The sequence below is a fragment of the Abramis brama genome, assembly GCF_963993115.1.
Source record: "Abramis brama genome assembly, chromosome: 13".
Taxonomy (NCBI): Eukaryota; Metazoa; Chordata; class Actinopteri; order Cypriniformes; family Leuciscidae; genus Abramis; species Abramis brama.
Genome location: NC_139975.1, coordinates 20,344,823 through 20,360,207, shown reverse-complemented (window position 1 = coordinate 20,360,207; position 15,385 = coordinate 20,344,823). Strand labels below are relative to the sequence as shown.

General features: G+C 35.7%; 1 protein-coding gene across 6 annotated transcripts in view; it reads right to left on the bottom strand.

Annotated features, from left to right (window-relative positions):
* sorbs2b (sorbin and SH3 domain containing 2b) overlaps positions 1-12,071 on the bottom strand; it is a 47,738-nt gene extending 35,667 nt beyond the window's left edge. For 5 of the 6 annotated variants that reach the window (XM_084133331.1, XM_084133332.1, XM_084133336.1 and 2 more), the window contains exons 1-2: positions 11,784-12,071; positions 8,758-8,885 (exon numbers count right to left, since the gene is read on the bottom strand). In XM_084133331.1, coding sequence (XP_083989457.1) covers positions 8,758-8,764 — 7 coding nt within the window. In that variant the 5' untranslated portion in view covers positions 8,765-8,885; positions 11,784-12,071. Of the gene's footprint in view, positions 1-8,757; positions 8,886-11,783 lie in introns of those variants that run through there. The other variant, XM_084133334.1, reaches the window with a different exon arrangement.
* Positions 12,072-15,385: the final 3,314 nt, after the last annotated feature.

Genomic DNA, 15,385 nt, shown 5'->3' with positions numbered 1-15,385 from the left:
TGGATTTCAAGGGTGCAGACTTGTGGCGACAGAACAGCTGGAGGGGAAGGGAGCTGGACACTCGCCTAAGAAATGGACATAGCTCCACATTTATATTCATGAGCTGGGCTCACACTGGTCATTTACTTATCTATCCAAACATTAAGAATCATTCTGTCGGGGAAATGTCATATACAGCCAAGCCAATAAGCCATGCTAATTTCCATTGCCATCAATATTTCAATGTGCTTGTCAAATAAATAGCTCCACCACGAAAACGCTCCAAGAGGACATGCAGTAACCATGAAAGCTCCAGTTTATGCTGAAAATGAATTTAAAATGCTACAAGACTGAGCATGCATATCAGAATAAGTGACAACAAAAATTGACAAAGCGTGAATACAAAATTTTGCAGCATTTACACCTTAAACTTCTATAACATGGAATGTTTCTGAAGACAGCATTGCCAGAGGGAAATATTATAGGAAGGACTTGATTTTACCCCTCATCAGGATTGCTAAACTTTGATATTACTGTTTAATATGATTTCTCTCCACTTTTGTTATCTCAGCACAAAAGTTGTAATTGCTGCAGAGGTAGAGAAAATAATTAAGGAATTAAAATTCTGAAGAAGCAGATGAAGATTTTTGCCACCTACTGCACTTGAATGTGAAACATTGAATGGCCTAAAAGAGATTAATGGCAGTTCCAGGTCCAGATTGAGCTGCGAATGGGTCCCAAACAGAAATACGTCATCAACTGGGCTTTATCGTTATTATCGCAGGAAGAGTAATTTTTATCGTGAGGAGAATTTTTAGCGGTATATCGCAAAGGATAATATATCGCCCATCCCTATTCAAAAGCAAATAGATCCCATTATAATCACTGACGCTGTCTACACTGAATACAGCATACAGATGCATGTTCAGTTTCTGATATACTGACAACAAACAGAACAAATGGAAGAGTGGAAAAATATTCGCTTTGACGAGTCCAATTTAAACAGCTTGTTTGCGTCTCTGTACAAACTTCAGAAGGATCCCAGTGTCGGAAACAAGTGGATGGGTTTATTTTAATGGAGTCCCGGAACCCGTCTGAATATTATATGTTTGTTCAGAGCATTTTGTTTTGTCAATGAGGCACAGTGTAATGGAGAGTTTGCAAAGAAACTTTTGTTAAAAGATGAAGCAGTCAGCTGTATTGAATCTGACAGCAGCTGCATCACAAACCCTAAGTCAATTATTTCATAATGCTTTGTCTGTAAATGACGGTTTTATAATGTTTTCAAAACACTTACTCGCATGCAATAGCGAGTAGGCGTTGATACTGTTTCCTATGCAATGATGTGAGCAAATCATAATAGTGCCCGTTTACAGACAAGCCTTAAAGGAGCCGCCCCTTACAAATTTATAATTTCAGACAGGGGGGCAGAATGAAGGTTGAAAATAAAAAAATTTCTGCGTATGTTTGTCTGTTTTTTGTGCAAAAAACCCCCAAAAACATTATGCCATGACCCCTTCAAATTGGGTCAGTTTTAATTCTACAATGTTTGTAAACATAACCTAAGCCATGTTTTATGTTAATAAAATACACACTAGTACTGTTTGTACATGCATGATACCATGGCGATCATGTTGCTCTGTTTTGATGGCTTATTTATAGTCAGATTTCTCCGACTTCTGCGTAAGGACTGGACACGCGCCATTTTCACAAGCCTAACAGCCTTTTACCAGAAGTTAGGTATGAAACCATGTCATAAGTAGTCTCCATGAGTAGTGCTCAAGTGCCAGGACAGAAAAAGATTAAAAACAGCTATGCTGCCAATTTAGAGCTATAGAGAGAGCTGAAGTCATTAATGGATTCAGTCTTAACATTTATTAGTCTGTTTATTTGTGATGAATTATTCAATGTTCAAAGGCCAGAATGGTTTAAAGGCTATACTGTGTTGTCTTCAAAGCAGCTTTATGCACTCTAGTTATACAAATATTATTTAGATTTACATATATATTTATGCAGATATGAAAGCCACAGAGTCAGGCCTATGCAGCAAACATAGTTTAGAGGGACATTGCTTCTCCAAAAGTAAAAAAAAAAAAGTGATCAGCTTTATAGACGATAAAACCAATAAATATAGGTTTTGTACTTTTAGTGGTGTTGGTTTAAGTTCAAATTTAAGACCATATTTAGAAAACATAACAAAAAAAGCTGAAATATCAGCTCTAAATGGAATGTTCTACCACAGAACGCAGATACTTTTTGTTCTGGATACTTTAGTGTGTATAATATGATAACAGTAATTGCATTCCCTTTGAAAGCTATGGATTCTGCTGATGCGTATCCTACCTGCTGGAGATTCTATTATGAATGTCTTGAAATAGATGTCCTCAGAAGAGCAATTTAATGGTTACATTATGGCTCCTGCCTTTCCTGACAGTCAAAACATAACATCCGAGTAATGGGCTCTTTAAAATCCCCAAAGTAAGACAGTAATATGCTGGATATGCTGCTTGTATTCTCCAAAATAGGAAGAATCTCTTTCTTTTCATCAGGGATTTCCAAACAGGCTATTTATATGAGCATCTCAGTCAGAACACAAGAAGTTCTATGTTCTCCTAAATGGTAACTTCGGAATCACAATTACATTAAGTTGGGAACTGTGCATGTTTGCTGCTGTGCTTTCCGTTTGATGAAATGAGTCCCACACATATTTTCTAAAGCCTCAGATAATTGCTTAAATTGTTCCCATGTGTTCTAGGAGTATAATTTCATTTCTAAATCCAGCTCCTAATACAACATAGCTACTGTGTAGTACTCGAATTGAGTACCTAAGAGTGATAAAGCTTTTGAAACAACAACTAAAGTAAAGCCTTAACTTAACTTTGGATGAATTTCATTCTATGTGTTCAATGAATTATGTTCAGTGAAAGGTATCATTTTATAAAAATAGAAATAGAAGATGAAACAGATTAAATGTTCAATAGATCTTTGTATCCAAGAAATTAAAATATAGAAATTTAACCTGATAGATTTTCACTGGACTAAAAAGTGTGACAACTTGCAATTACAATTGCACTGATATTGGCAGAATGAACACACATGGCGATCAGTGCATCAAAACCTCAAATCATTTTGATAACATCTCCAAATTTAGTTTAGAGTAATGGGTCAGAGTTGTGGACAACATACTTGAACAACTGCTATTTTCGAGCCTTACTGATAGAACTTGGTTTATGCAACTTCGAGTGGGTCACAATCCAAATATGGCACAGGGCATTACAGGTCAAGGACTGTGAGTCTACATGTTTCCCACTATGGTTAAATGACTGTGCAAAGTGCATAACACATGATCTTGCCACAAGTGAAGGGATTGAATTAAAAGAGACCCTTGTGATTTATACGTTTGTGCCAGAAAGTATTCACTGGCATCCATGTGAGTGTGAGTAGTTAGATATTGTCTAGCCGAGCCGATGAGAGGAGGATATTGGGACATCTGCCAGAACTTGAGTGTTTCTGCTGTGATCCAGCTGGTGGAAACAGCAGGTGCCCTTGAGGGGTCATGTGGCCTGCAGATTCGTCGCCAATTCGACATTTGAACAGCTAGAGATCGAAAGCCAGGAAGATTGCTGTTTGGCTACAGTATTACTTTCCCGATTTTGCTCCTTTATGGAATTGAAAGCACATCTTCAAGATAAGCTTGGACTGCTGTAAAAAGCTGATTGTAAAAATCTCAGATAAGACTTAAGGGAGTCTTTGAATAAAATAGTTAGTCAAAGGATTTCAAAAACCATTGAATGCATATTCTTGGTTCAATGCAAATTATGCTCAATCAACAGCATTTGTAGCATAATGTTGATTAAAAAATAATAATAATAATCAACTCGTCCCTTATTTTCCATCAAAATTTAAAAATTTAAAAAATCTAAACTAATTTTTTAATAAAATCAGTTCTATTAATTATTCTGTTAAAACTTGTATTTGAGCTGTACAGTTTTTATGGCGTTGTGTTTTCATAACAACAAAGTTTTAAAATTGGATAGAACTTTAAACAGCACTCGACACATACCACACAGAAATTCAATTTCCATATAAACAGTAGTCAAAGTGGGCATTTTGACCTCAAAGACCACCAATAATGTGTTGAAGATTTTATACAGGCACATTATTACTACTATGGAAAAAATCAAGACCCAAGAATGATATTCTGAGATATATCATAGCTTCCTTCTTACATCTGTTTTGTCATTTTAGACCTCCCTAAACAGTACACATTGGCATCTCTCCTTTTTTGGTAGAGTTGCCATAAATGGTCCCTTCAGCACGTTCTGCCATTTCTAAATGTGTTTGACGAAGTGCACAAGTTGAGGTCTACAGATAAAAATATTGTGATGAAAGCATTTCAAAGCAATTGAAAAACCTGTCTTTGTATGCATCTTTTAGAAAGAAGCTCTGTGCTATGTAAAGATAGGAAAGCTTTTAGAGGGTCTCAATGTATACACACACAACAGCCAGTGGCTGAAACAGGGACCCAACCTGAGAGCCAAGATAAGCAGCCAGCACTCATAATTCCAGCACCTTCTCCTAGACGCAATCTGACAAATATCTAAATTGGCTGACATTTACAAAACCAGTTGGACCCATTCCTCTGACAGAAGCACTCCCCTGGGCTAGAAGATCCATCTGCTAATTAGGTGTTTAACCTCTGGAGGGCACCCAAAGTGACAGACTGCTAAGTCTTCTAGTCCTCTGACATGATATCGCCATTTGTACACTAGCAAATCATTTGACATCCTGCGTAGTTTCTTCCATCAGAAGACATCATTCAAAACAATCCGATATAAACAGCCACATGATATCAAAGAGAGGTACAATGGGTCTTTGCAACTTTTTGCATTCTACTAGAAAATCCTCTGTATTATTTCAAAACTCTTCAAACGGACCTAAACGCTTTAGCAAACAATGAATTGGCTCGCAAAACATTTCTGAGCCGATCTAAAGAGATTATTGATTCAACAGCTATTCAACAGCTACCCTATTCAACAGATCTTTGTGTTACTTTACAGTATTGCTCAACCCTGTATGCGATACAGGGTTGAGCAATATTTGAAAATGATTTGGTGACAAAATGAAGCATTATCGTGCATATTGGGATTATTTCAATGCACTTTTTATTTGTCCATAAAGTTCATTAACTTTGATTTCTCGTGATTTGCTGGTTTGAGAGTCTGTTAAGACAGATATAGCATCGCTGGATAAAACTTCAAGCAATAGTTCAACCAAAATGATTAATTCTGTCATCATTTACTCGCCTTCATTTAATCCCAAATGACTTTTTCTTCTATGGAACATAAAATAAGTTATTTTGTGGAATATGTCCATGTAATAGAAGTCATTAGGCTGCGATGTAGTTTCCCAGCAAGCAATTTTGCGTTTAAAAGACGTCTAATAGCCGTCCAAACACAGCCCTGACGTCTAGGCTAAAACAAGGCAAAATTGGGCCTGTCAGTGGAAATTTAATAGACGTCTAAACCATAGCCCAAGAATAGACTAGTCATCAATTAGATAACATGTCAAAGAAATGAAACGAAATACCTTGTAATCACTGTTGACTTTGCTTACATAATGGAATATCATACATCTCGCCAGTTATTTTGGCAAAAACGACATGTAACCAAATTCAAGGTTATTTTGGCTAGAAGTGGGTTACTCATAGCCGGACTATAGCGGGTCTATAGTTAACCTAGACGGTGAAATGACGGCTTGCTGGGTTGGTTCTCGATATTCTTCAAAATATCTTCTTTTGTGTTCCAAAGAAATAAATGCAGGTTCTGAACAACATGAGAGTGAGGGAATGATGACAGAATTTACATTGTATAGGTGAACTATCCTTTTCAATAGATTCATTCTTTCAATTAATTGATCATAAACCAGTTCATACTGCTGATTAAAGTGAATTGATTCAAAACTTAATTTATCCATTTATTCATTAACATCATGTTAAAATGTAGTTGTTTTTTCTTTAAATAGCTTCAGGGCTATTGAGAACTATACATTGAATATTGTGAAATATTGTCTTTTTTACTATATCGTCCAGGCCTACAGTGCGGTAATGAGTTAAAAGTATAACAAGGGTTCATTTGCAGGAAACAGGGATTGGGCACTCCTTTATTATACAAAGTTAAAAATACCACAGTCACGAAAGAGCCCTCCCCCATAACAAAAACAGGATCTTCATGACAGCCTTTCATGCTTCTGTGGTGATATTGCAGCAAATGTATTATACTGTATGTCATATTTGACCTCTCAAAGCTGCTTTAGCTCTATCTCAAGCAATCCCTAGCAAAAGTCACAGAAGTACCATGCATGTGCATTTTTATTAAACCAAAATGGGAAAAAAGAACATAAGGTCACGTTGAAAGGATTGTGGTGTTATGATTGACAGTTAATCAATGGATGCCTTACATTACAGAGTGAAATGCAATTTAGCTGATATTAATAAATGTTGTCAGAGAGACGTCAGTTTTCAACAAAGGCTCTTTTTAAGTATGACAAGGAGGTATTATTTCAAACCGTGTACACGATACGTCTGTCAGGGTTGAATTAGTAAAAGCTGTCTACTCTGTTTTAGGCCAGTACACACATAAATCACACGCATTGAAAGTAAGAACTAACTGACAGATGAATGCATTTATTTTAAAATTATTTTTCACCTAGATAGTTTAAATAATATTTTATAATGAAACCTTCACAAACTTGTCTTAGGATAAAAAAGCTCTGAAGTCTCTGTCCTGAACTGCATGAAACATGCAAATAGCATTTGTTTATTTATATTTGAACTATTACATATGTTATATAAACTATTATCTAACATATAATGTATCTAGTATGAGAAGTAGCTAGTTTTAAACATCAAATGTAAAATGTGTCCATTAGGTACTGTCTTGACCTTCTCGACAATTAAAATCATATAACGACATCATTTTGATATTACATGTTGAACTTAATTCTTAATTTATTTTAGGAAAAAGAAATTTGGTTACACTTTATTTCGATGGTAGACTTTAGACACTCTATAAGTAACTTTGCAACTGCATGCCAACTAACTGTGTTTAGCATTTTTTGCTTGCAGTTTTGCAGACTTGGAAAGGGCAAGTTTTGCAGACCAATAGGAAAGAAGACTTTCAGTGGAGCTCAGCTCACGTCACCGTCTCGAGTGCAGGCAAGACAGAAGAGTTCTAGGGCGATTTCACTGTTTTATATGATTTGACTGTAACCACATACATGGATATAATAAAATGATGCATGGAAAATAAACTGTTGACAGTCTCAGCGAGTTTAATTCACACATTTAGTTCGAGTGTTGTAATTTTATGATGCAAGTTTAGCACTGCTGCAGTTCATTTTACAGTTACCCCTGCATTATGTTGACTATTAGGGACAAGAAAATTGATTATTTGTCAAATTCGAATGACGTTTTAGTAATTTATGACAGTATGAGTTCATTTGTTGATTGATCGATCGTTAATCTAGTAGGCTAAATGATTTAATCCACTGAACACTGCTGTGGTAATATAAAAACACTCTCCATACTGCATACTGTTTCTTTTGAGCCTAATTCCTAGTCAAATTAAAATGATATAGTTGTATATCACTAGTGATGCTATTTTGTATAGATATGGCCAGACGTGCAGTCTACCAATAACATTAGAGCACTACGAACGCCCACAAGCGACTTCACAGTACAGAGACTAGCGACATACAGCGACAAAGTTGCTGGCGGTGTGAAAGGGGCTTTAGAGGATATTAAGCAGACAGTTTACTGATACTCTAATGATTGTTAGTTGACATGTAATTGAAAAGGTACTCATAGTTTGTAGAATGTCTAAAGTGGACCATCGAAATAAAGAGTTACCAAAGATCTTTTAAATATTAACTAATTTTAAATACCAAAAATATAATATTTAGCTGGAACACATTTTGCGCTCAACTCTGTTACCGCTTGATTTTCTATAAATAAATAGCAAATCTATTACAAAATTCTATCATTCCTTACAATTTGCGACGTAAAGAAGTACAGTAAAAATTTTAGGATCCTTTCTACAGCTTTGTGCAAGTAAATAAATCAAATTTTAAGCAATTTTTACACAAACTGTAGAGTTGACAGAATTCATCAGACTCAAGCATTCATCCATGTTACCCAAGTTGTTAAGAACAAATAGATTTCTGTAATTCTGTAACATACTAATTACTACATTTAACATTTGGTCCCAAACTACATTACATTCAACCCTATTACCCACTGTTATAGGGTGTTTTTTTTGTTGTTGTTTTTTACACTTGTGTTTTTATTTTACCATTAATTAATTTGTTGATTGCGAATTTTGATTGTTAAAAACAAATCATACATCTCAGGGTTTTGCATGTCCCAAATAATAATAATAATAATAATAATAATAATACTACTACTACTACTAATAATAATAATAATATATGATCAGTAGTACTGCATTAATGATGAGAAGAATCAATCATGTATTTAAAATGCTTAACACATGCTAAATATTGTGTCTATCCACTGCTTGTTTACAGGCTCTTTTATTATATTTACATCATCTTTATATATATATAATATATATATATATATATATATATATGATTGAAAGTTAATTATTCTGATATTTACAGGACAAACTTCTTTCTTATATCACATGCAGCTGATTAAAAAAATATTTGATCAAATATAATACACAATCCCAAACCAAGAGAAAGGCAAATCCTTACCAGGCATTAGGACTGAAATCAGGCGTCAGGTTTGAGCTGACAGGCAGCAGGATCCACGTCCACACTTCTCACTTTAGTCCTGAGATCCACTGCGTTTCAGGGTTAAAGTCCCAGACTGCAGCTGGCTTCTGGAGGCAAAAGATGTAAGAAAGTGAGAGGCAAGCCCCCTCGCTAAACAAGTGCTCAAGCTATTTTCAGATGGAGACATGCACGTCTGCAGGCTGGAAAGTTACTCCACGCCTCTGGAGAAAACATATACAGATCTGTGCTTAAGAAGATATGAGTGGTCAAACATCTTGGCTATGCCAGTGCATACTATTCACCACCATGCGCTAATATGTACAATTTAAGATGACTGCAAGTAACGTTTAAAAAAAATGAATCAAAATCTAAACAAATCTGAGGAAAAAAATTCAAAACATCTCTGTTTATACATAAATTAACAAGAGCAACTTTTAAGATTTTTAGTTAAAGTTCCCTTAAGATGCATTTTAGTGATCAAAGCTCCATAGATTCTGGCTCTATTTTTGTCTCTGATACAGTTTGCTGATGACAGTTATAATTTATCAGCGTGTCTAAACTAAAGTTTAGAGTGAAGAAAGTTGTCCTGGAGTCATGCTACCCTATGAAGACAGATTAACTTGCCACTCAGTATAATGCACAACAAATGAACTGTGTAAATCCCTCAAGACGACAGCAGGGCCAAAGACTGAAACTCTTTCACCTCTAAAGAGATTTTTGTTGTTGTTGTTTTTGTTCTTACTGTTTTGTCCTTAAACATTATAACCCACATCAGGACAAATTTCACACTTGATTGCCCCTGCAAAGACTTTTCATATCTAACAGCAAGAGAGCAACAGCTACACAGAAGATCTGACACCTTGTGATCTGCTCCCTCCCGTCATGAGAGATGCCGTCACCCAGAAGCTCAAGGAATGTGCAGAGACCGAAGGTGTCAGCACAAACCTGAGCCAAAGAAAACCACCCAGTAAAGCTAACATCACTCATATGCTCGTGCCTGAGATGACTTAGGTGTTACATCAACCAAAGCCTTTAAACTGAAGCTGAAAGGAATGATCCAGGACTTAGCAAACGGTTTCTCAAAACCGAATAATATCAAATTATGATCTACGTTTGAAATTTAGCCTACTGGTGAGAAACAAAATATAGGATATAGGCATTTTTTATTATGTATTTATTTTAAGAAAGCACAAAGGTCAAAATTAGATCTGCAACCCAAACATAGACACTTCAGAATCCATCACTACAATATCTTAGTATAATTTAGTATCTTTAGCATCCTTTTCAGTCTTTAGGAACCATGAAAGCCAGATGGTGCTGCATAAACCTACACTCTCACTATTGTTGTTATAAGAAATTTTTGTGCATGTAAATGTTCATATACTGTATTAGTATTTATAAATATCGGGGCCTTCTGTATTTACATGCATGATTCTCTTGCAGATATTATAATGTAAATAAATATTTAAAGAGAGTATTTTTATGACTGATTGTAATACATAGTAAGTAGGTTATGCACTTTGCACTTTTAAAAAGTTTTACTTTAAAGTAAAATTTAAATCAATTTAATAATCTTTTGTTGTGCTTTCAAAAAGGACACTTATTGTGATGTGTGCTGACTAACACACTAAAGCGCATGCAAAATACTTGATTATGATCTGAACTGTGGTGAGATATTCAATATTACATTTCATGTAAATATTCATTATATATTCATATCAAATATAATATTTAAATGTACTAAACTGCAACTTACAAATGTAAAATTACAAATATACAAACAAGTTTCAATAGAAATTACATCAAATTTTAGTTTTACCATAAATGCTTATATTTGGCAGTAAACTCTAACCATATTTTACAAATAAACATGTCCTTCATAGGTATGCACTCTCAAGTTCAACTAATTGCATTTAATATAAATTTAAACTACAATACATTTTCATTATTTGCAAATAACATGCAATTAAGTGTCTGAAACCATTACATTCAATTTGCACTTACTGGAAGCACATTCTTTTAAAGTATAGCCTATTATTTATATAATAAATAGGCCTTCTCTTTTTTTGTTTGTTTTTCCACAAGGGTAACTCAGGGCAAACTCGTTAAATTGTTTAAATAATTAAGCGCTAAGGTTGTCATGACCTTTGACACTCACAGTAGCAGCAGGCCTACTCAATCCCAACCCAGCTTTTTATTATAGCCATATATTTAGTAATATTAAGATAGATGTCTCTCAAAAAAAGACAATGGCAGAACTTGTGAATTCCATAAATTGTAATATAATAATAAATAAATAAATATTAAAATGCATAATAATAACATATGCTTTTTTTCTTATGGAAAACGAGACTATTGTCATGTAGCTCATCTAGTCAATGACATAGTGCACATCTCTAATGACCTTCTTGACCTTGTGCCTCCTCAAGCACATCAGAGCCTGTGACACATTAATGACAGTTGCACAGCAACCATTGACCAAGGGCTCATTAAAGCTCCAGTGGAGGTAGCGAAAGGCCCTGGGTGCTTTAATCATTAAATACCTGATGTAAACGCAAAACCTTCCAACAGACAGTATCTGTGTGCAAACCATTTTGTGCTGACGTAGTTTTGTTTTTCTGTCGCTCTGATACTTCAATACAGTCTACTAGATCTTATGTCTGCTCTCATGATACATCACAAGCCTGACAGTTTCATAGACCGTGGGACAGCGGAAGAATCCAACAGGACACGTCGAATGTAACCGAAAGCACCTCACGTGCAACAATAGGCAGTTTAAGTTCATATTGTACAAATATAAATAAAAAATATATATATTTATAGTGCATATTGTGCAATACTCAATTCAGTTAGTGCATAGCCTATTTTTTTTAAATGTACACTGCTTAATGCAAAATTGTATAGTGCATATTGCTTCATTCAATTTTACGTTTAATTCAATAAAAAATGAATAAATTGAATGAATGCTAATTATTCCTGCAGTGCTTTCTGATTTGCGCACCTACCTCCCATGTGTTGTGCAATCCAACAGACTGAGAAAACGCGGTTTAAATTCCCTCATATGTTGTTATCCCGTTGAACGAAATCACACACGTGTGTTTGCATCAAAAACATGAATTCGTTCTCGCGCAGCTTCTCGGCAACAACAGCGCGAGAGCCAGTCGATTATTTTTGTTCTTCTCAACAAGCACTATGGCTGCCCCGGACACAATATTCAGGTTTTAGACGCGCTTTCTTGACTCAAGAGATGGAAACGCGGATCAATGATGAAGCATGCCGTCCCCCTTCTCAATGCACTTGTTTTGGGTCGACAGAGATGAAGGGCTCTCATTGGTTTGGAGAGGATCCTGGTAGTCATAGTAACAGCCAACAGAGTGCATGCTTTATCATGGGATGTAATGAATAGCGCAGTACCCCTCCCTTGTGGTGGATATTTACTGAGGAATGTTTTCCTGGAGGTACACTTTATGTAATGATGTTTAGAGGAAGCTCATTGTGGAAACGACAATGGACCTTTCAATAAAGTGACAATGCCTCTAGTAATTTTAGTGTCGGTGAAATATTTATTTTGAAGGTCGGTGTGTTGACTACTGTGAAAGAAAATTACTAAGCAAAGCAAACTAAACCATCACTTACATCTTCCACCAGTGTGCATCCACTCATGTCTGGGACATTTTGCAGTTGAATCGCCAAATCAGTGTGCTGTGGGTAAGATGTGCTGCCATATGAAAAAAGTGGTAATACTTTACAATAAGGTTTCATTTAACATTAGTTAACCAAATGTGTTAACATGAACCAACATTCAAGCATTTATTAATATATTATTAAAATCAAAAGTTGATGATATTATTTATTGGACCATGAGCTAACATGAACTAACAATGAATTGCTGTATTTTTATTAAATAACATTTAAAAAAAGAATAATTAATAACAAATTCATAACCATCGATAAGTAACGAGACCTTACTGTAAAGTGTTACCATAAAGTAACTGAAGTGATGATTGCAAATTAACATTAAAAACGTTTTTTTTTTTTAATTGCTCACTTAGATTTTTAAGTAAAATGCCAGTTTGTTTCTCTTTTTCGACCACTTTGAATGACTTTACTGATGAAGAAGATCAAGCTGAAAACTATATTGCAAACCTATGGGTTAGTTCACCCAAAAATGAATTTCCTGTAGAAAATGAAGATTATATTTTGAAGAATATTTCAACTGTTTTAGTCAATGGAGTCCAAAACAACACTGGACCCCATTAGCTTTCAATGAAAGAAAATATATATATTTCAAAATATGCTCTGGGAAAGACACGAGGGTGAGTAAATGATGACATAATTTTCATCGTTGGGTGAACATGCCTTAATTATTGGTCTAAAATCACTTCTTTGGTACTGTTCTTTTTTATGTAAAATAGGTCAAACAGGTGTGAATGAACCAAAACATCAATGGGAAATAATCTGATACCCACACTGCCTTCTGTTACTCTGATCACATTAAGCAGGTCACCCTGCAGACATGCCACATATTTCATCGAGTACCATTTTGGGAGTTTCCTTGTCCCTGATAGGGTTGCTTGAGCCTGTCAGACATTCGCTCACACATCTAAATTTAACCAGCAAACTGTCAACTACCACTACGCTTTGCACTTTGTCACCTTCAAGAGACCAGACAGGGCCGGATAGAAAAACTATGGGAAGATAATCAGTAATGCTGCATTTCAGATAGCACAATTTTGATTAAACCTGTGGATAAGTGCTTAAACTGCCAGCTAATTAACAGAATTGTATATAATTAATCTCACTGATTTCTTTTAAAATGCCATTTGCCTCTCTCAGTACACCTTATGTAGCATTTCACAGTTATTTCAAAGCACAGAAACTGGCTCAATGGCTTTATTCAGCTCTTTAAGGATTGCTGACATTCCACTTGTGTTAATCTTTTTCACATGGAAATGTTTGATTTCTTTTCAGAGTTTTTAAGCAGCTGGTGGAGAAATATAGGGCACCTCAAAATTACTAGCACATATATTACAATATATTATATTACTTAAAAGCAAATGTGCTTTGAGGTACAATAGCAGCAATATTACAAAAATATGTTGCTGCATGGACTGAATTTTGGATGCGCACAGAACTAATTTATGACAAAATTAGCCTTGCTAAATGTGATTCTCTAATAGCTATTTCAGAGAGGAACTGAGAGCAGAGATAAATGGAAATCACATCTATTCCCTTTCTCCCCTTAGGACAGAAACATTCAACTGGGATTTTGAGGGAACTCACATTGCCCCCTACTGGTATGTTATGTGTAATAGACATTACAAAACTGATCTGTCTTGAAAAGAGCAACACAAATTTAGTTTTTATATCACTCTGCAGTCTCTTTGCACACAATAATTATTTTATTGAAATTAATATTTCATATCCATTTTGTGAATAGCCAAATAAAGTTGGATAACGTTTACTTGTTTGAGTTGGATAGTGCAGTCAAGCAGGTTGTTTTTTTGCAAAAGAAAAACCTTCAGGTTTGTACAGTATCAGTGTCTGATCACCCTTTAGTGGTTTATTTTGTGATAATGGCCTGCTGACTGTACATTTTTATATCATACGTTGAGGTTTCTCTCACTAAAGGGCTAAACTGACCTTGGGTAAATTCTGTTTTTATCACTTTGCCTCTTTTTTGGGCCTGAGCTGAATCTAATAACCTCACGCCTATAAAAACACTAAATCTTTAAAAAATCCTTAAAAAATGCAAAAGCACTCCTATAAAGACGCTATTATGTGTCTGGATTGTAGGCTAAATCTTGTCAGTGAATTAAATTTAATAACAGATGACCTCAGTAGGTCTGCACATTAGCCTAAAGGTGTGGCATAACAAGACTTTGTGCCAGTGACAGAAACTTTGTCAAATTCCCAGAGGATGCATTGGGAATTTCTAATCAAATTTCAGGGCAGTCATGGCCTAATGGTTAAAGAGTCAGAGTGGTAACCTGAAGGCTGTGGGTTTAAATCTCAATACTGGCTGAAAATTACTGAGGTGCCCTTGAGCAAGACACCTAACCCCCAATCGCTCCCCAGGCGCCGCAGTGAATGACTCCCCACTGTGTGTCCACGGGTTTGCAGTGTGTGTGCACTAACTTGGATGGGTTAAATGCAGAGGACAAATTGCCTTCACGTCATGACACTTTCACTTCATCTTGTATTTCTTTGTGAATCTTCCTCATGAGGATAACCCTCACAAACATGACCCAAATGCTAAATAACTTATTTTAAAAGCTGACACCGGCTTATCAGCTGACATATTTAACAGACCTCCTTCCATTGTTCTTAAAACAGTATAGAGAATAAAGGTTCCCTCATCAGGGTGTAAGAAATTACCCCCTTCCCCCTGCAACAGAGCCCTGTTATCCCAGTGATTGCTGTGGGAGCCCCAAAAGGATAGTTTTACCTGCGGACAGAGTGTCCTCTGTCCACTTTACAGAGGCTTCCATGTTGCTCTCTCTTTGTTGCCCTGCTCACACACCCACTCAGGCTGTAATTGGAATCTGGCCTTACACAATGACTGTGAATGAGGTGAAGGACTAGTCTGGAGCCACAGGCTGGGAAA